This window comes from Oryzias latipes, chromosome 14 (genome assembly GCF_053564925.1).
Source record: "Oryzias latipes strain Hd-rR chromosome 14, Olatipes_Hd-rR_3.1".
Classification (NCBI taxonomy): domain Eukaryota; kingdom Metazoa; phylum Chordata; class Actinopteri; order Beloniformes; family Adrianichthyidae; genus Oryzias; species Oryzias latipes.
This window is the reverse complement of record NC_136250.1, coordinates 5187550-5213471: the sequence shown is the minus strand read 5'-3', so window position 1 is coordinate 5213471 and position 25922 is coordinate 5187550. Positions and strand designations below refer to the sequence as shown.

At 37.3% G+C, this 25922-nt stretch overlaps 1 protein-coding gene and 1 long non-coding RNA gene across 3 annotated transcripts in view; both read right to left on the bottom strand.

The window, feature by feature from the left end:
* Positions 1–25922, bottom strand: part of fstl4 (follistatin-like 4) — a 192413-nt gene that overhangs the window by 53089 nt on the left and 113402 nt on the right. For both annotated transcript variants that reach the window (XM_011483178.4, XM_078931092.1), the window contains 2 exons: positions 20337–20527; positions 16715–16835 (listed from right to left, as the gene is read on the bottom strand). In XM_011483178.4, the coding sequence (XP_011481480.1) occupies positions 16715–16835; positions 20337–20527 (312 nt within the window). The remainder of the gene's footprint in view (positions 1–16714; positions 16836–20336; positions 20528–25922) is intronic.
* Positions 483–3607, bottom strand: LOC111948631 (uncharacterized). The gene is made up of 5 exons (XR_002874591.2): positions 3479–3607; positions 2917–2951; positions 2264–2353; positions 1837–1932; positions 483–963 (listed from the first exon to the last, which is right to left on the bottom strand). It is a non-coding gene; the product is annotated as an uncharacterized LOC111948631 (long non-coding RNA).

Here is a 25922-nt window from a genome sequence, read left to right as displayed (position 1 = left end):
TTTCATGAATTCTAAATCATCTCCAGCCTTTGATTCTATTTTTTCTTTTATGTCTCTATTTTTATTTGTTTTTCAGTCTTAAATCTGGGTTTTATTGATTTATTTATTTTTACATGTACTTGGTCACACACTGTAAACCCGAATAAGTTCAGTGAACTCAAAATTTTTGAGGAAACAGATTACATAATAATTTTTAAGTTGACTTACTTAAAAAGTATAAGTTATTTGAACTTAAAATCTTTGAGTTGAATAAAATAAAACAATTTAACTAAAATTAAACTATAACTTTTTATTTAACTAACTTAAAGATTCTTACTTTACTGAACTAGAATATTTTGTTTTTATTGAACCTTAATACATTAGTTAATTAACTAAAAAACTTTAATATATCTCAACTCAAAATTAATCATTTGAAGTCTAAACTAGTCTTATTTGTCCTTCTTAGTCACGGCCATTTTTACAAAAGAAAAACTGAGGCAGAATTGTAATTGCAAGTTTATTTTTAAACCACCTTACACAAGTACATTTGAACAACTTGTGGTACTACAAAAAGGTAAAACACTGCACAATTTGTGTTAAGAAAAAGTGCACAAGCCATAAAAAATAAATAAATCAGTCTTCAAGAAAAGCAAAAAATGAGCACTAATCTTTTTTACACCATTTCCTTATACAACTTCATAAAAAAAGAGCATTCTTACATTTCAAGAAAAGCAAAAATTGTTTATCAGCCTTTTCTTTTTATACTTTTCCCACATAAAACAGTATTTTCTTAGGCTGCCCTTTCCCTATAAACATTAGCGCTCAAAAAAATACCCATTTAGGAAATTTGCCTACCACAAGCTCATCTTCCACCACAACTGCTGTACTGAGCGGACAGAAATGCACTGAACTTGTGTTGTTGTTGCTGACGGTCAGAATGCCAACAGAGGTGATGCTGATGTCTGCCTCTGGTGACTCTTTAATCTGCAAATGAAAAAAAAAAAAAACAGTGTAGTATTAAAGAGAGAGAGAATTGATCGTTTGAGGGAAGAAAACTTTATGCAAAAACTACAACCTGAAATTGACATTTTAAGAGAAGGTCAGAAATTACACAACAGGAAAATTATTAAAATTGATTTAAATTAATGATTCAAGGATTGTAGTCAAAGCAATAAAAAATTTACACATATTTATCAAACTCATTACAGAAATGATGAAATGCATAGATTAAAAAGACAGAAAATAAAACAAAAACGTCAATTAAATCACATTTGCTTAATTCAATACAGTGATCTTTAACTAAAGTCATGTAGAGCTTGATTTATTGCTTGAAAAGGATCTGGAAGAACAGAGCTTATATAATACAAAATCAAATGGAATCAAAATAAGACTATTTGTAAGAGTCCTCATGATTCCATACGGCACTGTACACAAAAAAATATGACATCTGAAAACAGGATCACATTTACACACATCACATCCCTGCCATTAGACCCTTTTACACAGTTAGTAAAAACTCCTTTATAAAAATAAAATAAAATAAAAAACTCCTCCCCAGGACGGACAGGCGATGTACCAGAACTCTTTGAGAAGAATTACATTTTCTAGCTCAACAACTGCATTTTTTAAGTCCAGCAGATTGGCGTCATCCAGATGAAATAGGGGACGGCTGTGGGCCCGAGATGAGCCAGAGGCGAGGTCCACGGTCAGGTACAGGAGCACAGATGAGCTGGAGTGCAATATTTTAGGAGACTATGTGCTCTGCCACATAATATTGCTTTGGCATGACTTTATGGTTAAGCTGTATTACCCACACAGCTGGAGTATTAACCAGCATATCCATCATAAAGTACTTACATTCCAAACTTTGAAGAACTGTGGGTCCTCCTCACGTTTGTATATGGGAAGCCAGTGCAGGACAGGAGTACCTTTGACATCAGCAGTCTGCTCTTGCTGCACAGAGACAAAGACAAATTAATATGGCAAACATATTTCAAATGACTGCACCCTTTGGTCTGGCTCAGTTCAGTTCATCTAGTCTTTTTAATAATCTTAAAATTGTACAGTTATTTCAAAAAATACACCAAACATAAGATGACATTAAATTCATATTTACAAATGCATTGGGATCAACATTGATGTTTTTTTCTCCAGTGAAGCAAACATTTACAGTCATTCACTGAATTAGAAACGCTCAGTAATTAATATGAATCAATCCAAGTCAGCCCCTTCTTTTAGCTATACTAATGCATGATGTTGATCATGCCATGCAGTTACACCTCACCTGTTTATCATAGAGGTGCAGAAAGTCGCATAGAGCCTTCCGGTTCGTGCTGCCTTCTGTCTCAAAAAGATCAGCATCCTCTGCGTCTGTCTGTCCAGGTCAAAATAAAACTGTTTTAACAGTTTGACATTTGTGATGCGATGAAACTCAGCTCACATCTACAAAATTTTTTTTAAAATGTTAAACACATTTTAAAGCTTTTTCAAGCTACTGGTAGCTTGGAAAAACCGCTGCATTTCACAATAGCCTCAATACTCTGTCCACAATATGTAATCTATGATTTATATTAATATTTTTTAAATACTTGTGCATTAGCTAGAATGACATAGAGGATGTTTTAGGAAGAGACAAAAAAGTTATTTTAAAATATTTGACATTGTGAAACACAAATCACAACCAAACCAGTGGCCAAAATACAGTTTTTGAGTCTTAAGCAAACTTTATGATACATTTAGTATTTTAACTCGAGCCCAATTCAGGACAAAGTTATAACTGCTACATAACATTAAGGTAGCTTAAAACATTTTTACTTATTTATAATTAATTTAATTTGTCAATAAGGTCAAATGTTCTCCATAGCCGGAGGATTCGTGGGACTGGGAGCTGCTCGTGTCTTAAATATTGCAGCCATGTTATTTACAATCAAAACTTACCTCCGCTCTTATTTTTCAAACGCACCGCCGGTTCACTAAAGAAGATACGAGAACATGTTAGCGTAAGGCAGCTAGCTTAGCCCACATTTGCATTTATTAGGTTACTACGTGAAATACAAGTTACACAAAAAAAAATAACGATTACCAAATCACAGAGCCTATGGTAAAAAGTAGTAGAAAAAAAAGGCAATTCCCACCGAGTCGTATATGTGGCTGTGGCAGCCGCCCTGCCAGAGCTAGCTAGCGGTTAGCTAGTAGTAACGGTTAGCTAGTAACGGTTAGATAATTTAAAATGTGCGCCAACCAACTCGGTAAAAGTAAAACTTGAAACTTTGCCCCAACAACTTCTTTTAACCACAAGCAATAATTCTCTGATGACATGATACTGCAAAACATACATAATTGTTTAATTCAGAACAAATATTCGAAGATACATACAAACTCATGGAGCACGTCATGAATACAAAGGATATACTTGAAGGAACATCAAAAGAAGCAACAAATATATAATACAGAGGCGAAAGTCATAAAATATAATAAAAAATAAAATAATACGACTTACCTAGACGTATGTGCGTTATCAACTTGGGCCAGCTGACACTCGCATCAGACCTCCGCCATCTTGAAGACTTCTGCGGCTGAGTTCACGTTCATGGGCGTACGTTATGACGTCATCACGTCTCATTACTCATAAGTTTTGACTCCAAGGTTTCATTTACTCAAAATGTTTTAGTCCAATAAACATATAACTGTGGCAAAAGTTGAATCGGCTTATAGGTTTTAAGCTAACTCAACTTGTTTGTTACTTTTGAGTTCAGTGATTATAAAACTTTTGAGCTCATTGGACTATTCGGGTTCTACAGGTCAGCAGAAGTTAGGAGCTGCTGCACAAACAGCCAAAGATAAAAATGGCAGGGCAAAAGAACAGTTTAACGTTAATGTAATTATTGGTACCTTTTCCAAAATTGTAAAATAACAACATCTTATTTTCAATTGTTCAGATGTTTTAATCTATAAGCTTAACACATTTTTGGAAACTAGAATCAACAACAAGTAGGTGCCCCATCACCACCTAGTTGTGAGATCATTTCACAAACAGATTTTTAGTTTTAGGAAAAAGCTTCCATCGGAAATCAAATATTTCAAATCAATTATGAACTGTCCAAACACTGGAGACGGTTGGAGCGAGTGCAGTCAAACATATAGGACTCATGTGATTAACGAGTTTGAGGCAAAAAAAGGAAAAGACTTGTGTAGCTTGTGGACTTCTTAAACTGTTCTGTTAATCACAAATAGTATAATGACAGAAAAAACATTAAATAAAGTTTAAAAGGAAATGTTTTTATTTTGTGCCCCAGAGAGCTAAGATGTCTTAAATATGAATACCGCCCGAATCTTAAACCATCAGTGAAGAGACCGCTGAGGGTGATGTACAGATGTTTTTAGTAAATTAGTTTTTCCCTTTTATCTCCAGGGTGCCAAAAATCTAAATGTAAATTATGACCTTCTTTAATTGTATCTAGAAATGCTGATATTTTGGTTTACTGATCATAGTATTCCATGAAAATGGTAGTTTATTATTTCCATTGAAAATCTTTTTGAATAAAATCAAAATATCCATCAACCATAATTCTATTTTCTGTTTGTTTAAAGCGCTTGGAAAAGTGATTCACTGGAGAAAAATAGAGTTTCTCAGTAACTGCAGACTATTTTGATGTTTTTGAACATGCAGGCACTAAAATAAACAGATAAAAGTTTGTATTTAAACATGTATCGGAGTTTTGGTTTAGCAATTTGTGAAAAGCATTTTCGATAAAAAGATTACTTCTTGGAACTTGCACTTTTACTTTTGTGCTAATTTTCTTTTCTTACAAAACCCAAAACTATTTTATTCACACCCTTGGCACACCAACTGGTGATTACAACAATGGTCCCCAACCTCTGTGTGACAATTAGTGTTGTTTTGCAGAAAGAAAGGAAAAAAACTTTTTTTTTTCAGTCTTATTTATAATCTTTTTCTAAATGAAGTTTATTTTGGAAAATTACTGGATTCTCTCCACCACATCTGACTCATTCTTGGTCATGTGTGGAAAATCCATCCTGTACTTTTTTAAGTGACTGTACTGACCGTTAAATTGAAACCCCAAAGCTAGTAAAGTTAACAAAAAAACATTTGGAAAGTTTCTTTTTTCAGGATAAAGCCAGTAAGGAAAAAGAAGACAAACCTTCAACTTCAAAATAAAAGAAAGTTACATGTAACAGACGAAAACCAAATAGGGATTTATTGTGAAAGTTGTTCCCACACACGGTAATATAATGTATAGTATTCAGAAACCTGCTGTCTGAAGTTATGAGGAGGCTGATAATAAAGTTATCATGTTCACATTTAGAAAATACCCTTTCTTTTGTATTCATCTGTTGCACCTTAAAATGTCGGATGAGGCTGAAGTTGGCGTCTGTTTTTTTCATCTTCCACTTTGACAGTTTAAGGTTAAGGAAAAAAGTACGTCACAATTTAACGGTTTTTACATGAAATCTACTGTACAAATAAACTTTAAACCATCTTCAGATATTTTACAGAGGGTGAGGATAAAATTTATTCTCAAAAGTTAAAGGAAACTAGAAGCAAAAAGAAAAAAGATTTCCACTTCAGTCCAGTACAGGCCAGTCCATGAAAATAGTGTACAGGAAATATGTAAATATTGGCATTGAAGCAGTCTGTGGCCTGAAAAAGGTTGGAGACCACTGATTAAAATCAAATCCCAAATAATAAGTTGCATTTTGTAATGGTGCAACCCAAGGTTTTATTTTAAGACAGGAAGTAATTTATCTATTTGGTTGCTTTGGCATTCCAAAAAAACCCAAAATACTTTTCCTTGGTAAAAAGGGCACAAACATGAAAGGATGTTTGTTGAGCAAATGAGAAAAACAAACAACTACAACCAGCAAGTAGGAGCAGAGGGAGGAAGGCACATACCCAGATGGAGACACTCTCCTTTGAAAGTGAAGCAGAGTGTTAAAAGTAGAAGTAGAGAGGTGGGACTATTCTGCAACAGACGCAGGAGAAAGGCCAAATCAATGGAGGCACGATAATGAATTATTTCCTCACCAAAGAGAGGTTAGAGGAGGAAGATAAAAGCAGACCACATGCTGCGCCACTAACAGGCTGGAGGCTGCTGCCTGTGAATTATGGTGTGCTAGAACACACTTTCTGCCCTCGGGACCCATTGGTTGCAAACAAAAAAAGAAAGTAGGGGGAAAAATATAAAAGTAAGAAAGCCGCCGAGAGATTATACGACAAGAAAATAGATGTTGGGTGACTGTAACCGGTCAAACCAAGCTCTCTTGCAAAGCATGGATTTACATCTCTATGGCTTATTAAATACATAATGATGGCATTAAAAATGTGAGGAGAACAGACAGATAAAGGAGAGTGATAATACATGTCTGGCTGAACAATTACTGTCTGTAATGATCCTTATTGGGTACTTTCAATGCACCGACAGACTCCAACAACTGCATTTTCTTCACTGCATTATAATCTATGCTTAAAAACTCTAACTTGCTTAGCAAGTGAAAGATGTATAACTTGTCCCTTTGTTCTTCCCTCACAAGACATCCTGCTGATCATTCGGGTACTAGCTCACAACTGTAGCTAAAAAATTTAATTGATCATATTTCAATTGCTATTCGACTATTAAGAGCACTTTTCTGTGCAAGTGCCACTCTCACTTCCAATGCCTTTGGATTAAACGCATCAAGTCCAACTGTCAGACATTTAAGTCAACAGACATTAAAGTCAATTAAAACATTAGAAAGAAATGGAGGGAAATTAATGGAAATTAATATTCCGTCTGTGGATCCAGTCTGGCTGGAATGCATGAAGTCCATTCTAACTTCTAATGAAGTCATTTTTCACTGCAGTGTTACAGTGGTAATTTTCCGTTTCTCATCTATCTGTGTAACTTTAGCTTTTTGCAAAACGATTTATTTCAAGCCATCAACTCTGATTTGATTTTCAATATACTTTTTTATTTTTTTCATCATGTTTTTTGTATGACATAAAATATTCCTGCATTTCTGATTAAAATTGTCCTCATGAAAATATATAGCGAAAGTCCAAGGTCAAACGTTAATCTGATAAATAGAAAAAAAATGTTTGAGAGATTTTCTTTTGGTATGTCAACTACAAATTAAAACACATGGTCACTTAGTTTTGACATACCAGAGTCTGAATATGTGTTCTTTTGCCCAGTGCATCAGTGATGAAGGATACCACACTTTTAAGATTCAATACCATACAGATGACTTATTTGCATAACATTTTTGTTACCAATTACTGATACAAATTTCTTATTGGTTATTTATTTGTTTCTCAAGCATACTTTTTTTTTATCCTACAAACAAATACCATCAATAACGGGTCAGGTAACAACTTTAATGTGTAAGGTTAAAAATACAAAACCATTCTATCAAAAATCAGCGTGCTGTGTTGTTCCTAAGGGAAACACACATAACTCACATGACCAATGGAGAAGTTCAATGTATGCTGTGGGCTGGGGGTGTTTTAGCACAAAACACTGGAATAAGTCACCTACTAACCAAAAATATCTAAAAATGTATCATGGACTTTTTTTTAGTTCATTAAGTAGTAATCAATACTTTAATAGAACAATAAATACCAAAATATGGGTATCTATATTTTGATACCAATGTGTCAATACTCCCACCACTACAGTGTATCTGGGAATGATGACTACCAGCCCAGTTATATTCCCAAGGGCCATAAGATGATGCAGAATTTATTTTATAGTTGTCATTTCCTTCATAGGTCACCACAGCAAATCAACTGTTTCCTTCTGACCTCTTGCTTGCATCACACTCATTAGCTTTATGCCCTCTTTTACTACAAACATAAATCAGTTGTATAGTTTTGCTTTTCTCCTTCAAAGAGACCACCAACAACAATCTTGGAACTACAGCTCTCACAACCACCTTAACAACCACTCAAAACAAGGCCCTCTTCAACTCGATACACACTGGATCTTTTGGAAAAAAACATGTCTAAACTCTTGTTGAAAAGAAGTCTCTCATTCACTTAGATGTCAGAGAACAAAACTATTAGAAAAAATGATTTCTAATCTTAGCAAGATTATTTGTTTAGTTTAGGGAACATCCTGTGCAATAAAACATTAAAACCAAATACCTCACTCAGAGAACCTGTTTTTGTATTGTATTTCTAAATTTTAATTTTCAACAGATACACAGCTCGGTTTAAACGCTTTCTTTGACATTCTGTGTCTGCGTGCACAAGCATATTTTAGCTCATTGATTGCTCATCTGTAAGTAAGATCCTGCTATTCTGATACAATTTTACTTGTAAGTCTTTTTTCTCCTCCAACATGGCAGCCCACACTTCTAAACCATGGACCCAAGTTGTTTTCTCATCTGAAAATCATCTCTCTCTCCCTAGAGACACATCGCATCTCTTGAGCTGTCCCCATTATTTTCAAATTTTCTATTATTTTTAATTGTTATTTCATCAGCGTCTCAGGTGATTTTTTTTTAAATGTCTCTGTTCCACCTATTTGCTTCCCCAGAACTGTTATAATGACAAGCTGATCTTCCATTGACTATGTTGTTGTACTTTTTTTTTGTGATCTCAATTCCGCAGAATACGCTAAGGTACGACTCTTTTCAACAAGGGTTTAGACATGTTTATTTCCAAAAGATCCAGAGTGTATCGAGTCAGAGAGGGCCTTGTTTTGTGCTTCTATTGTTAAGGTGCTTGTGAGAGCTGTAGTTCCAAGATTGTTGTTGGTGGCCTCTACTAGACACATGGTGGAAACCAAAAACTATAAAAGAAATAGGTTATTACGGTGAAAGAGGAAGTCTGCAGGAACCCCAGGGTATTTTACCTTAGAGACTCACTCCAATGAAAAGTCTGTTTATGGTGTTTTTAACATGTTCTTGTGGCATTTTTCTTATAATGGAGGACATGTATAAGACAATTAAGGTTAAAATGTTGTTTCTGAATATTTCTTTATTTATATCATGGTGAATCAGGAGCAGACAAGAACTGCACTTGGAACAAAGCTTGTAGTTGTTACCATTTCTGATGCATCCGCTGGCAGTCATATAGATCCATGCATGCATATGTTTCCCTTGTCAGAGCCGGCATCTGCCTCATGCCTGCACAGCTGGATCGCTCCAATATTGGTCCCCATTTTTGTTAAACCGTTAATGTTAGTTTGGGGTTATGAGGGGCTGTAAGCTAGCAGGAGAGTGTGTAAACTAAGCGATGATGGGACATTTAGAGGAATATTTCTAATGAACTCCTGTTGCTCTGCAGAAACCATGTCCTAGAAAATGAAACAAGCTTTTTGATTTTGCCAAAAAAACAGCATAATCATAATTTTATTTAATATTATTGACCACACATAGCAATGACATGAATGTCTGGTAAAACGTTTTTTTTTTTCTAACTCTCAAAGTGTGATGCCATCTGTTTCCATTTTTAATTAGAAGCTGTTATGTCTGATTCAGTCATGGGTTCAGATCCCTAAACAAGACATGATGGTGGCATCACACTTGAAATCTTGAAAAGCAAGAGGAATGTTTGTGATGCTGCATTTGTATCAAACGCATGTTAGTGAATTTCAGCTATATTTCCACAGGAACTAGAAACGCAAAGGCCAATGTTGAAGCCCCAGCAGGATGGGATGATTACATGGCAGATGTATTTAAGCCAGAGGCCCCCCAGGAGACCCCCATATTCTAGGGATTTGTGTGACTGTGCAGCATTGATTTTCCATGTGGAGAATAGGATTGCACGTGCAGAGAAGTATAAATAAATGGAAAAGTACAAAGTGAAGAAATGAAAGTATTGTATTTAAGTAAAACATTTAAACATCTTATGGGGTATGTGAAGACCAGAAAACATGTCTCAGATGAAGGTTTCAGTGATCAATTTCTATAGTATATGCTCTCCTGAATTGTGTATTTTTGATCACAAACACAACTGTAATCATTATTAGCCTTTTATGTCCAAAGTAGGAACCACCGACTTTACTGTTGCTTTTTCTGTATACCTTTACCCTTTTCTGTATGGGCATAGTTTGCACTAAATAAATAATAAATTGATTATTGGATCTTGGGAAACCTTTTGGGAATCTCTTGGAATTGTAATCAGAGACAAATTTGGTGACCAATAGAAACTAGATGCACTTCATAGGCATGTAAGTGCAGAAGTGTCTGTGTTCATTACATCATGAGACACACTTACCATAGAGTTCATGGGCTCGTGAGAGTCTTTACATTACATGCCTTATTTTCACAAATTTCTATTTGTTGGCATAAAGAAAGTATTTAAAGTAAGTGTCTGTGTGAAGGGCTGGGGGCACCGTCATAAACACGGGTAAGCTAATAAACAAGACAATTTCATCAGCCATTTACTGAAACTAAAAACACCCCAAAGCTAGTTGGCAATCTTTTCAACACATGGTCCAGAGCCCTGCCCCCTCATACAGTCACCATGGCAACTGTGGTCCCAACACTCGGTCACTGAAGCTGTGGAAACCATACTTTCCAGTCAATGTTAAATAACATGAGCAGTTTTTCCAGGGCCCGATTATGAAGGATGTAATCTTAAATGCTATTACAATGATAGGAAGTTATTGCAACCTATAATCAAACTGAAAACAAAAGGGTTATTTAATGGGAAAATTGAACATAAAAAGTGTGAAAAATGTTTAAATCATGTGAGGAAAAAGAAATGAAATGTGTAAAATGAGATGAGTTACAGGTTTCCCAGACATTTTTTGGTCAGGACTTTTTGAGCCAAGTTACCTTGAAGTCTCTCATTCACTTAGATGTTAGAGAATAAAACTGATTTCTAATCTTAGCAACATTATTTGTTTAGTTTAGGGAACATCCTGTGCAATAATACATTAAAACCACAGTACCTCACTCAGAGAACCTGTTTTTGAATTGTATTTCTCAATTTTAATTTTCAACAGATACACAGCTCGGTTTAAACGCTTTCTTTGACATTCTGTGTCTGCGTGCACAAGCATATTTTAGCTCATTGACTGCTCATCTGTAACTAAGATCCTGCTATTCTGATGCAATTTTATTTGTAAGTCTTTTTTTTAGACCAGATTACTAAAATGTTTGAATTACAATCAATAAGCTACTGAATTTCTTTACTTGATCTGCAATTATTACTGGTTTAATGTGATCATGTGTTCTAACAATAATCAATGATTATTACATAGTGGTTACTGTTACTGTTTACTGAAATCATGAATGAATGTTTTCTAAAGATAATCAATCATTACTAGCCACTGGATTTTTTTTACCTGAAAGGAATTTATCGGATCAGAACCGGATTACAAAAACTGTAAAACTATAAAATGAATGAACTCAGTAGGGGTGGGATTACATAAACTCGCTTCTTCCCACTCCTTTTCATTCAATAAATTAAGTTCTACTTAATTTTATCGAATGATCACTGTATTTAATCAAGCAAATGTGATTTAAGTGACTTTTGATCACTTTAATAAGTTTGATAAATATGAATCAACTTTTTATTGCTTTTAATACAATGCTTGAAATCAATCAATCAATCAATCAATCAATCAATCAATCAAATCAAAAACCTCTCATATTTTTGCTATTTAAGACTTGTTTTTTCATACATTTAGCACACATTTTTAATGTGCTTTTATGCCTTTCGATATTTAAGTAAAAGAATGAGGAATAAATTAATTAATTTTAAAAAAAGCACAACTTACAAATACATTAAACATAAGCTAAATTGTTCTGGCTTATCTATGGTTGCTTTTAACCCAACCTCTGAAGTCACAGCATAATTTAACAGACTGCTAATTACAAAATATTTTTTGATCAGGAGTCTGTGCACTGCACTGCTGGAGACTTCTTGTTTTGGGGTTTATAATTACCATTAACAATGTAACAAAAATTCACATAATTGCAAAACCTGAGTTTTGTAACCGTTACCTGTTACTCAAACTAATCCAGTCAAACTGCTCTTAAAACCACGAAGCTATAAAGTTTTTTCTAAATATTGATGATTTGCTTTCATTTCCACTCTTTTCCTAAGAAATTATGATCTCTTTTTATCTTTTTTGTAAACACCTTTTCTCTTCCATGCTTAAAATTCTCCCTTAATTTTGAAATTCCCTATTTTCCCACTGATCTTCCTCTTTCTCATCCCCCCTTTATTTCCCCACTCCCCTTTTCTCGTTCCCTCCCCACATCCCCATCTCCTTTTAGCTCTCATTTAATTAGGAGGAATTGCTGAGTGGCGCTGACAGTGCAGCCTATGTTCTCCATACAATTCCTCTCTTGATTTGAGTTTAAGAAAGCAAAAAAAAAAAAAAAAAAATCACAGGAGACGATGGACTTCAAGAACAGGATGGGAGGGATGTGCATATATTTTGGTACGGTTAATTCAGAATAACTCAGTAAAATCTTTGACTTACACCTAATATATTTTTTGTAATAATATCTATTTCACCCATCTGGTGTTTTTGGTTGTGTGTTATCTTGCATATTTCTGTTTTATTTGTCTTATGGACTACAAAGGTGCCATAATATCTATCTATTGTAGACATTATAAAACAAGCTTAACCTTTTGAGACAGCATCAAACATTCAACATCATTTGGATTGTAGGAAAAACAATTGTAACAAATGTATTCTATTTTTCCTTTTATTTCTCCATTAGCTTGTCTTAAATTATTAGGTCCATCTCCAAGTCTCCCTTTTTTTTCTGCACTCCAATACAAAACAACTTACAAATAAATAGTTTGATAACATCTCAGATCTAAAAGCAGCTTCATACAGCCTGCTTGGTTCTTACTGGAGGTAATACAAGCTGACTTCCTCCACACGTCAGAGCACTGCTGGGTTTGTGAACCACAAGTACATCAGATTAGGGTTTATTTTCAGTGGGTACAATGAGTATTTATATAATCAGGGGAAAAAAGATTTATATTCATATAAGGAGCTTCAATTCACAAAATAGACTACTGTTAAAGTAGCATGGGTGGAAAAAGAATGCATTACTGCTAAGTATATAAAACATAATCTACTTTCAGTCAGTATGTCATGTGCAATTTACTTAGCAGTTAGATTTCAACAACTTACATAATCATATCTACATCTCATAATACAGAAAAATGTCCCAATATGGTGAATTTCATAATTTTGATGTGTCCAGAATTTTTACAATGCAGAATGCAAAGGGTACAGAGATTTTCTAAATTCACTATTAATATGTTCCACTGCAACTTACAAAAGCCTATAGACTCACGGCACATGCAGCACATCATGTGCTGAAGCTATACATCCCATGATTTCTGACCACAAAGGAACATCACCTTGTGTGACCGTGAACAAAACATCTGCAAGTTGCAGATATGTCTCAGCAATTCTGCTTTCTTATCAGCTCTAGTACTCATGCACTGCTGTCTTTCAGTTGACGATGTACAGCACACTGAGCGCATTCTTTAGCCAAATACTTATAAATGTATGCTACGATATGCGCTGTAATTACAGTTTGCTAGGGAACAAACAAAGCGTCCGGTTTATCACAACAAGTTATAGAAAATAACCACATGTCCAAGTAGGAATCATCAGCTACCAGAGCTTAATTAACAGATATTTCAGTATATTTTGTTTTTTGTCCTGAAAAACATTTTCTGTATTTTTTGGAGTAGCTTATAAGTTGCAATTTCATGCATAGTTTAGCCGGGGGTGTGCAACTTTCATGTGATTTTTCTTTTAAATAAATAGCAGCAGACACTAGGGGGCAGTGTAGGTGTGTGTATCAGTATTTACTACTGACAACACTGCAGAACAAGAACCGACGCTCAGTTGTTCCAAAGCGTCACAGAGGATAGAGAATTTAATGAATTTAGTTATTAGAAGTTTAGTTGACCTCGTTAAATAAAATCATTAGTAAAAGGAATGGTTACAACCAACTAGATTCCCCCTTTGTTAAGCTATACGGTAAGCATCTATGGTAGTGAAGCGGGCTTAGATTCAGTCTGCAACTATTATGGTTTGCCTTTCAAGAGGAAACCTTGTTCCGGTTCCCATATTTTGTTAAATAAATGTTCCCCAAAAGTAAAACTTAAACTTACAAAAATATGGTTCCTGTGTTCTTCATACAACTACTGATTAAAAGTTATAAATTGACACTTCAAGTACAACTGAGAAGCCAATTGGTGCACAAACTCCCACTCTAGACATTAAAAGCAATGAGCGATTCAAGATTTTTAAACACTTTGTGAATCAGCAAGACTATGTTTTTTTTACAGGAGTTAAAGGGATTTTCCTAATTAGACTGACACAATATATTAGAGCATATTTCTACTCTAAAGGGTGTCATTTGAATTTCAGCATTCAACAGGGATCCATTTAACTTATGTGCCAAAGAAACAGTTTTGCCACGACGTTCCACAATCCTATAAATGATTGAAGAATGGAGAGGCAAATGCAATCTAAACATTCGTTTCTAATTTGTTGAAGCAAAAAGTAAATGAATAGGTTTAGCTTGGAAAAGAACTGAGCTTGGCAGAATGGAGTGCTTGTCAAGGTTGATCTGTTAAATGAGGAAAAAAGAAAATAGTTTTGCCGATTTCTTTCTTTGGAGCACAACTTTACAGGTGCAGGAGTTTAATAGTAAAAACAAGTAGTTCTCCTGGGGAATTGGGTGTGAAGTTACTGCAAAGATATAGAGCATAAAGATGTTATCAATACAGAAAAACCATGAAAACTCAGGAGGGATCATCAACAATGCTTTACTTTTATGCTTTGAGTTATAGCATTTTTATGGGGGGGGGGGGGGGGGGGGGTACTGAGAAAGCAAGTTTATGGTAGAAATATTTAATTACATCAAACAAATGGAGGTAATTGCAATATATGGATCTTCTCAGGGAAATGGACAGAAAATTCAACAACAGCCCTTTGGAATCAGTGGGAATAATGTGTCTGAAGGTTTAGCTCACGTGTATTTATTTTAACCCTTTATCAATGGAGACGCCGCCAGCGACACTTAAATTACACGCTCTTTCATTTACCGCAAAGCTTTAAGCATTTAGGGAAGCACTGTGATTCTGACCCAGAGAAAAGAGCCTTTGCAAATCCCTCCTGCGCCAATATGCAACACTTCACTATGTTTTTTTTTTTTTTGCAAAGACGTTTTCTCCATAACAGAATCAGTTGATTTATGCGGATAGCTTAAACACATCACTCTTGTAAAATGTTGCATGTCAGGGCGAGGATGGTTTTCTCCACTTCAGAAACAGTTGGAATTTTGTCAACTGCATAAACAGTTGAAGAGTTACAGTATTCCAAAGAATGACAACACTGGAGCTCTGATGTCAAAGGGTTAACCAACGTGACTTTATCTCCTGCAACAAACAAACAACACCTAAATTAACATAGAAAATATAGATATTGTGCTTTTATGCAGTGCTTTCGAGATTATTGGGATTTTTAGGTTCAACATTATATTATTGCTTGATATTTTGTCCGCTTCATCTTTTTGTTCGATTCTCAAAATGTGTCCCAACCATTTGGTTTGACAATTGGAATTTTAAATGCTCAAATGTAATTAGTCAGGACCATAATTATTGGTTGGTCATTTTCCACGTCCATATCCAAATGGTGTATTTCCACTTCCAGGGAGCACCTGCGATTCCTGGCTGCTCATCTTCCTCACCAGGGAGACCGTTTTCCACAACACACATATGTAGACTTGCACACTCACACAAGTTACACAGTTGAACTGTAACAACACACATTCAGAGCACCAGATGTGACATTCAAACATAATGACCCTCATTTGGCGTTTCCTTCCTGCTGTCCAACACTTAACCTTGAGCGTCATCTGATCAATAGCTTGTTGTAGGTCCCAACCCACCTCTTCAAATGCTTGTCAAACATAAAATCAACTGACTAACTCCATCTAAAATAAGACAGACAGATCTGCGTGTACACAAATACCATGCCGTATCTACCCTCTGCCCATCTGGAAGGTAAACCATAACAACAGTTGCAGGACAGGAAGGTTCCCATTACAACCAGCTTGTGGTGGGTTGAATTACAGGTGAAGTTTAATAGACCTACCCCAGCTGATCATAAAGCCCGTCATGGCTAAAAGCCTTATTGGTAAACCTTGATAGATGTTATTGGAGTGTTGAAGTCACGCCTCAGGTATTTCACTGCTATTCCAAAGCCAAAAGCCGAGGAAGCAGGTGAAAAAAGTAGGAGAAGGTTGCCATGGCATCGAAACGTTGATGGTGATTTTACCCTAACATAGTAATGTTTTTGTGATTATTGGTCCTAATAAGGTGAAACCGCCTTTGAGTTTTTTCTGCTAAGCCTAAAGCTTGATGGCACTCACAGCAGTTCTGCTTAAGGGTTATAAATTGCAGTAAATCTGTACACTGGTTGGAGTGCAATTATCAGGTTCTCTTGGCTGGAGCCTTTTTATCCTGGCTGCAGTGGAGAAGATGTGGGGGTACCAGGTGGTGAACGGTAGCAAAAATCTGCAGTTATGCATGAGCTTCAGTTTTCATGACACTTTGGACTGAATCAGGCAAAGAGAGCAAAATGCCACTCAAATTTCTGGAAGAACATCACAGTTAAAAAAGCATTTACTGAAAAAGCTGCCACAATTCTTAAACACTTAGATGATGTTTACAGCTAATCATATGGTCTGTACCAAATGTTTGCTTTATGTGCAACAATAAAAACAAGCTTACGGAAGGCTGTGTAGAACTCGTGCAAACTGAGGTGTCCATCATTGTTGTAATCGTCATAATGCAGCAAGTCTTGCATGGTGCACTCCAAGAGACTGTCCCCCAGATGTTCCTTCATTGAGATCTGAAGACACCAAACAAGATCAAAGCAGTTAACTGTGAAGAAATTGAGCCTAAAAGTGAAACAGCTCAGCAGAAACTGAAGCCAGTGTGTTTGTGTCCATTATTTCCTTTGTTTTTAGTATTTGTATCCAAGCCATCTGCACTGTAACTGTGTAGTTTTGAAACAGACAGACTACTATCAGATACTAATTGTCTGTTTTTTAAAAGCTGTCTTGACTCAAATATAACAAATTCTCCCTTTAATATCCAAACAGGACTTGGGATATGCAGTTTAAAGCAACTGTAGATAAACTACTAAGTTTCAGGAATTACATTTTGTCCACAACTTTACTTTAAATACATTTGACATTTTCCAAATTAAGTGTTTATGAAGGTTCATTTCAAAATAAAATGTAAAATTCCCTTTTGACAGAAACATGTTTTCTGGATAGATTAAAAAAGAAATGATAAATTATTATTAATTATATTTTCTTTATTCAGTGTTTGTTTGCTTTTCATATTTAGTCAATTTAGTAAAAACAAAAGGATAAAAAAAAAACTTTGTTCTGAAATCAGCATAAAATGCTTAAGCTCCTTTGTCTCTAAATTCTGGATTCCCAGAATCAGACAGAACAGAACAGCAGCACTTCTTTTGTGATCAATGTAATGCAGATGCTCATTACACAGGATAAACTGCTTCTTAAATGCTCAAAAAAAATCATCTGAAGCACCAACCGTAGAACTTTTTTTTAAGTAAATCAATCAAACTAAAATAAACATAGATTTAATAATAATCATAATTTGACTTCTCTGCGCTTTTCCAGACGCTAAAAGTTCTTCCAGGGTGTCCATTATTCATTCATACTTGCTGATAGTAACTACTGATGCTCCCTCAGCTGTCCTGGGGCAGACTGACAGAGGCGTGGCTGCCAGTTCACGCCTACAGCCCCTCTGACCATCACCGGGACATTCATACACATTCAACCACCAGTGGAGCCACACTGGAGGCAAGGAGGGTGAAGTGTCTTGCCCAAGGACACAACGACAGTTGACTGGGGGGAGCTGGGGGTCGAGCTGCCTATCCTTCGATCATTGGACGACCTGCTCAACTGCCTGAGCCACTGCCGCCCATAACACTACACATTAGATTGACCTCTTGATCTGAATCTGGTCTTTTGTCAGTTCCCAGAGACAAAAGCAAACATGGAGAAGCTGCATTGAGCTTCTATACTCCACATATCTGAAACAGACTTCCAGAAAGCCTTAGATAACCAAGATCCACCGCTTCTCAACCGCATTTGATCAGTTTTTATTCAAAGATTGACATCTGCACTGTTACTATAAGCTTATTTTTAATGTATAACTTTCTTTACATTTTTTTAATCATCACTACCTTAATGTTTATTTTAAATGTTTTTTTAGTGTTTTATGTAAAGCTCTTTGAACTGTCTTTGTGCCGTACAACTAAACTGGCCCTACTTAAATCAACTTTCACTTATTCACAGCAAACCTCACTCCAAAGTAAAAATGGGTTCTACTTCCTTCATTTTTAAAATTGTACAACTTTTTTTGACAACTTTCCCCGCATTTTGCATGAATGGGGGGAGCAATGAAGGCACTTAGTACTTTAAAAAGTACAACAATAAATTTCCAATAATACAATATTTCAGTTTTTGCCATTGTTTAAATTACATATAGTAGAGGAGACGTAAAAACTCATCAGCAAAAAAAAAAACACGTCATTTTGAAGGTTTTGGAGGGTAGGTCTGCTTTCCAATTAACTCTTGATAATCAACTAAGATTCAATTAAGAGTTTAAGAACAAAAACACAGACTTCAGGCTGTGTGTCTGTGTTAAATGTATAATTTTGTGACTTCAGGGTAAATCTGGCTCCATCATACTGTGAAAAATCAAATTTGAAGCCTGTTTATGCTACAAAAATAAACCACAAATTGCTTTCATCCTTTTACCACAATCACTGCAGACCTCCGGTCAAAATGGGAATAACATTTGGGTTCAACATTTTGTGGTATTGTCAAAAGGTTAATTTATCTGCCAACATTTTATAAAACTGGATGGAATGGTTTAAAGAGCATTAAAAAACTAATAAAACCAAATAAATAAATACTGCAAAGGAACCTGTTTAATTCTTTATCTTGGTCATAATCTACACATCTATCACTTTTGTTTGTTGCTCTCATGTGGAAACTCAAATACCTTTAGAAATAAAGCAACAGTTACTAGAAATTTTAAATAATATTTTGCAATAGACACAAAGTGTCCCAGTAACTTGTTACTGCAAGTTTTAGTTCATTTCATTTTATTCAATATTTTAAAAACATATTATGTTGGTTTTGACCTGGTTTTTGAGTACTGCATTTAAAGATTTAACAAAGCTGGCGTGTCACTGAGACATCTGAAGATGAACCATTTTCCATTCTGAAGGAATTCATAAATACAGTTTCACACAGATTATGCTTTTTAGGATCAAAGAGGAATTCTAGTCATCCATCCAGACTGGCTTCACTTTGGGATCTGTCTATTGTCAGAGATAATCTTTCAGGGTAAAGACTTGTACTTAGGGTTTAAAAAATGTTTTATTCAAATGCCCAAAGGCATAACAGTCTGGAGTCACAGTGAACATATGGATGCAGTCAACTCCAGAAAGCAGCATCAAAGAGAAAAAAAAAGTGATATCTTTTAATCTGTCCTGACATAGGATCATTTGAAATAAAAAAAGAGCTCTGTATTTATTCTTTCATGTTTCTTTTGTATATTCTTACTTATAGAGTGGTAAAAGTCGCTTACAAACTAATTGTTGTGTTGGCCTTCACCCTAAATAATAGAAATAAAGAGGCTCTTGAAAGCTTAAACCATGCTCCTTTGAAGGCTTTTGAGATTTGAAGATGACCCAATTTCCAAGTATCTGGACATATTTATTCAATCAAGATATTTGTTTCTACTCATATCTTTTGCAGTTTAAGATTATCAAACAAGAAAAGCGATTTGTCCCCCTGCAGGGTCCTTAATTACTTATTCCTTTTTTGGCAAGTACCATAAGCCAAGTCAGTTCATTTTTGTTTGAAACATTTTTTATCATGAAAAAGTAAAGTTCTATAATATTTTCAAATATGTTGATTTTATTTGCATTTTCTTTTTCAGATAATGTTCTACACTATTTGGGTTTAATCAATTAGATAGGATATTTTTCTCCACAATTTGTGAAACTCATTAGTGGAAACTATAAATGAATTGTTCTCTTTAAGAGGGCTTGCATTGCAAGCCCACAGGATGAATGAGCCATCCGTAGAAATCTAACTTCCAGTTAGATTTAAAGAAATGTTATGTTTAAAAGATGTCTTTTCCTGAATCTTGAGATATTTTATCCTGTAAATCTTTCAGTGACATAACATTTAAACTTTTGCCGTCTTTTATTGTCGTTTTTTTATGTTGTAGTAATACTGCAAGCAACTTAGGCATTCATCCACTTAGAATGTGTGCATCTGTTTAGTTTGAGAGACACCTTTTCTAGTTCATCAGCGATGAGTCGGCCGTCCTGGTTCACGTCCAAGTATTTAAACATGGCGTCCACCAGCCCTCTCTTCTCCTCCATGTCCCTCTGTTGGTTCTGCTCTGCAGTCTTCAGTGCTTTTGGCTGCATGTCTAGTAGTGTGCTCTTCAGCTTGTTGTACTCCGACATGGTGCATGCACTTCCTGCAAGGGCACACAAATGAAGACATTTAATTAATATCTGCAAACCAAAAGCATAATCAAAAGGACACATGGACAAAGCATTTATGTGTACAACTTTTTTTTTCCTTCTTAGGATAACTGTTTTGTTTATTTTTCTACTATAATCTTCAGATGCTTATAGGAAAAGATTTAATTTACCAATTTATACACTTCAAAAACATAAGAAAACATGGTTATGTAAGCTGGAACAATAAATGATCTGAGAGTGCTGATGTTTATTCCACCTATGTATGCATTTCAACAATGCATTTTTTTCTTATTTCTGCTTTGATTTAGTTACACCTTTGCACTGCCCGATGGCAGCAAGACAGATGAGAGGGCAGGAGGGAAAAACGCAAGCAGGCATGTCAGAAACATAAAGCTTAGAGACCAAAAAAGGAGGAAAAAGATTCTTATGAATAATAAACCAGTTAACACCCATCCCATATCATTGCAGAGGATGAGACCCCCTTCTGAGACTACATGAGCTGGGATTTCTCTGCCACATGTGGTCCATCCTAACAACCATGAAAGCTAATAAATACAAAATTAGGGGACATGCTGCGCTTAAATAAAAATTGTGCACTAGCATCGCTTTTTGATCTTAAACCTGCTGAGTATTTTCAAAGCATATTTCTGAATACAACATCAATGCACAAAAACATTAAAGCAAAAACGTGATCTTTTTGACCCTTGAAATGGTTGATTAAAGATCCACATGCTTTTGTATAAAATTCACAAGTTGCAGCATTTTTATAAAGTTGGGACTCTTAACAGTTTTGTGGGGTTTTTTTCCACCAAATGATCCACCTGAGCTTCCTGCAGTGAGGTGGCCTGAGGGCAGACTCAGTGGAAGAAATATACCCCTTGAATTTCATTGTGAAGACATCATTTCCTCCACGCAGGAGGAGCTTGAGTGAAGGGAACAGAGGTCAGAGGATATCTGCTTAAAATATTAACTATTGGCCACTGATGACCAGCGGGAAATAGATGCATGGATGCAAAAAACTGTATTTACGAAGAGCTAACAAGTGCCTAAATTATAGAGTAGCCGAGTAAATTCACCTTCTTTTCTCTTCAGTCACTGCAAGACATGCTGACGCGACAAAAGAATGAGGATTTGCACCAACAGTAAATAGAAATCTTAAGGCCTGTTCACACCGGGACGAATTTCGCCGGCGATTTTCGCCGACGTTTTACGCCTCGTGACTAAACAAAGGGCACCAACGAGAGTGTGCACACCGACGCGAAAAAACGCCAGGCGTTAAAGCGTCAAAAAAAAAAAAAAAAACGCCTCGGGTTCGTTTTTTTTTTTCGACGCGTCGCGTCGAAATCTACTCGACCAATGAGAATGGCGCTTTTGCTCACGTGTCTGGAGCTTCTGAAGTTACAGTAAAACACAACTTGGGGGCGCTCAAACACAAAACTGCCTTGCTGAGCACACATACCAGCGAAGAAGATAGACGCCAAGTAGCGTCTACACAGCCGCGAAGCAATAATGACGGACATTCTAAAACATCCCCGAACCAAGCACCAGTTGGAGCTACTGGTGCTTGAAATATTCATGTTTTCTTTGTATGATTCTGACAAGCGCGTAAATACTTGCTCTCTTCTTCTGAGTGAAAAGCGACTTTAAGAATCGTAAAGTTGCGCAGCGCCACCTTGTGTACAGGAGTATTTCTGTTTACATTAAGCGCCATCTAATGTCAGGGAATGAAATTGCATGTTCGCTCGGCTCATCGTCAGCGAAAATCGCCTGGGTGTGAACACAAAAAACGTGGCGAAAAACGCTGGCGAATAACGCCTGGCGAATATTCGTCCCGGTGTGTACGGGCCTTTACTCTCTACACCCTTCATACATAATCAATTTTATGATATTCCAAATTAAGTGCGACATGGAATTATTAAAGTGGATTTTCTCCCTTTGGCAAACTTTGTGAATCAGGAGCAGATTAGAAATACATTTAGAAAAAAACTAAAGTATATTTCTGACCTAGAAAATAAACTGACCACCTTTTTCTTTTCTGTTTTTATAAAACAGGATTTTATAAAATAATCAAAGACTTAAAGTCCATGATATGTGTTTAGCATCGACTGAATATGAGAACTGGACTGAGTGACCCCTTCCCCCCTTGTGTTACAAACAGGAAGTAACCGAAAAAAACAAAATCCCATAAACTTCTGTAGGGAAATATGGATGCCTATGGATCCTCCAAGATCATGTTGTTCCAAAACAAGAATCTTCTTTCTCTTTCGGCTTTTCCCATCAGGGGTCGCCACAGCGAATCATCCTTTTCCACCTCACTCTATCATGAACATCTTCTACCCTAACATTAGCCAACTTCATGTCCTCTGTTAAGACATCCATGTATCTCCTCTTTGGCCGTCCTCTTGCCCTCCTGCCAGGCAGCTCCATCTCCAACATCCTTCTACCAATATATCCACTATCCCTCCTCTGAACATGTCCAAACCATCTCAGTCTGGCTTCTCTGACTTTGTCCCTAACACAGGCAACATGAGCCGTCCCTCTGATGTACTCGTTCCTTATCCTGTCTAACCTGGTCACTCCTAAAGAGAACCTCAACATCTTCATCTCCGCTACCTCCATCTCAGCCTCTTGTCTCTGTCTCACTGCTACCGTCTCTAACCCATAGAGCAGAGCTGGTCTCACCACTGTCTTGTACACCTTTCCTTTGAGTCTTGCTGACACTCTTCTGTCACACAACACTCCTGACACTTTCCTCCACCCGCTCCAACCTGCCTGCACTCGCCTCTTCACCTCTTTTCCACACTCCCCATCACACTGAACTGTTGACCCCAAGTACTTAAACTCCTGCACCTTCTTCACCTCAGCCCCCTGTAACCTAACGCTTCTACCTTGATCCCTCTCGTTCAGACACATGTATTCTGTCTTACTATGACTGACCTTCATGCCTCTTCTTTCCAGAGCAAACCTCCACCTCTCTAGCTGTTCCTCCACCTGCTCTCTACTCTCACTGCAAATTACAATGTCATCTGCAAACATCATTGTCCAGGGAGATTCCTGTCTTACCTCGTCTGTCAGCCTGTCCATCAGCATAGCAAACAAAAAAGGACTCAAAGCTGATCCTTGGTGTAGTCCCACCTCCACCTTGAACTCCTCTGTCTGACCTACAGCACATCTCACCACCGTCATACTTCTCTCATACATGTCCTGAACTACTCTGACATACTTCTCTGCCACTCCAGACAATCTCATACAGTACCACAGCTCCTCCCTCGGCACCCTGTCATACGCCTTCTCTAAATCTACGAACACACAATGCAGCTCCTTCTGACCATCTCTGTACTTTTCCATCAACATTCTCAAAGCAAAAATGGCATCAGTGGTGCTCTTACGGGGCATGAAACCATACTGCTGCTCACAAATCTCCACCTTCTTCCTAAGCCTGGCTTCCACTACTCTTTCCCACAGCTTCATTGTGTGGCTCATCAACTTTATTCCTCTATAGTTGCTGCAGTTCTGCGTGTCACCCTTGTTCTTAAAGATCGGAACCAGAACGCTTCTCCTCCATTCCTCGGGCATCTTCTCACTCTCTAAAATCCTATTGAACAACCTCGTTAGAAATTCCACTGCTGTCTCTCCTAAGCACTTCCATACCTCCACAGGTACGTCATCAGGACCAACGGCCTTTCCGCTCTTCATCCTTTTCAGAGCCTTCCTAACCTCATCCTTTCCAATCTCTGCTACTTCCTGCTCCACAACAACCACATCTTCCTCCCTTCTTTCCCTGTCATTTTCCACGTTCATCAGCTCCTCAAAATACTCCTTCCATCTTTTCTGTACACTCTCCTGGGTTGTTAGCACCTTTCCATCTCTGTCCTTTATCACTCTTACCTGTTGCACGTCCTTCCCATCTCTGTCTCTCTGTCTGGCTAGTCTGTACAAGTCCTTCTCTCCTTCCTTTGTGTCTAACCTGTCATATAGCTCATCATAAGCTTTCTGTTTGGCCTTTGCCACCTCTCTCTTCACTCTACGCTGCGCTTCCTTGTACTCCTGTCTACCTTCCTCAGTCCTTTCTACATCCCACTTCTTTTTAGCCAACCTCTTCCTCTGGACGCATTCCTGTACTTCCTCATTCCACCACCAAGTCTCTTTACCGTCTTTCCTCTTTCCAGATGACACACCAAGCACCTTCCTACCTGTTTCCCTGATAATCTCTGCTGTAGTTTCCCAGTCATCTGGAAGTTCATCCTGACCACCCAGGACCTGTCTCAACTTCTGCCTAAATTCCTCACAAGTTTCTTCATTCTGTAGCTTCCACCACTTGGTCTTCTTTTCTGTTTTCCCTCTCTTCTTCTTCCTGACCTCCAGAGTCATCTTACACACCACCATGCGGTGCTGTCTGGCTACACTCTCTCCTACTACCACTTTGCAGTCATTAACCTCTCTCAAATGACCTCGTCTGCATAGGATGTAGTCCACCTGAGTACTCCTACCTCCACTTCTGTATGTCACTCTATGTTCCTCTCTCTTCTGGAAGTAAGTGTTGACTACAGCCATTTCCATCCTCTTCGCAAAGTCCACCACCATCTGTCCTTCCAGATTCCTTTCCTTCACACCAAACCTGCCCATCACCTCCTCATCACCTCTGTTGCCCTCACCAACATGCCCATTAAAGTCTGCTCCAATAACAACTCTCTCTCCTCTGGGAAAACTCTCTATGACCTCATCCAACTCACTCCAGAATCTCTCCTTCACTTCTAACTCACAGCCAACCTGTGGCGCATACCCACTGACTACATTCACCATCACCCCTTCAATTTCTAACTTTAGGCTCATCATCCTGTCTGAGACTCTTTTCACCTCTAGAACACTGTTTACAAACTCCCCCTTCAGAATCACTCCTACCCCGTTTCTCTTCCTATCAACACCATGATAGAACAGTTTGTATCCTCCTCCAATACTACGTGCCTTGCTGCCCTTCCACCTTGTCTCCTGCACACACAGTACATCTACCTTCCTTCTCTCCATCATGTCTGCCAGCTCTCTGCCTTTCCCTGTCATTGTGCCAACGTTAAGAGTCCCTATTCTCAAACCTATGTTCCTGCCTTTTCCCTTCTCTCTCTGGCCACGGACCCTTCTGCCTCCCCTCTTTCTTCGACCAACAGTAGTCAAATTTCCACCGACACCCTGTAGGTTAACAGCATCGGTGGCGGTCGTTGTTAACCCGGGCCTCGACCGATCCGGTATGTCTAAAGTGGTGTGGATGATTCGCATAGTTATTTTGGCAATTTTTACGCCGGATGCCCTTCCTGACGCAACCCTCTCTATTTATCCGGGCTTGGGACCGGCACAGAGGCAACTGGCTTGCAACCCCTGTGGCTAGATTTTGTT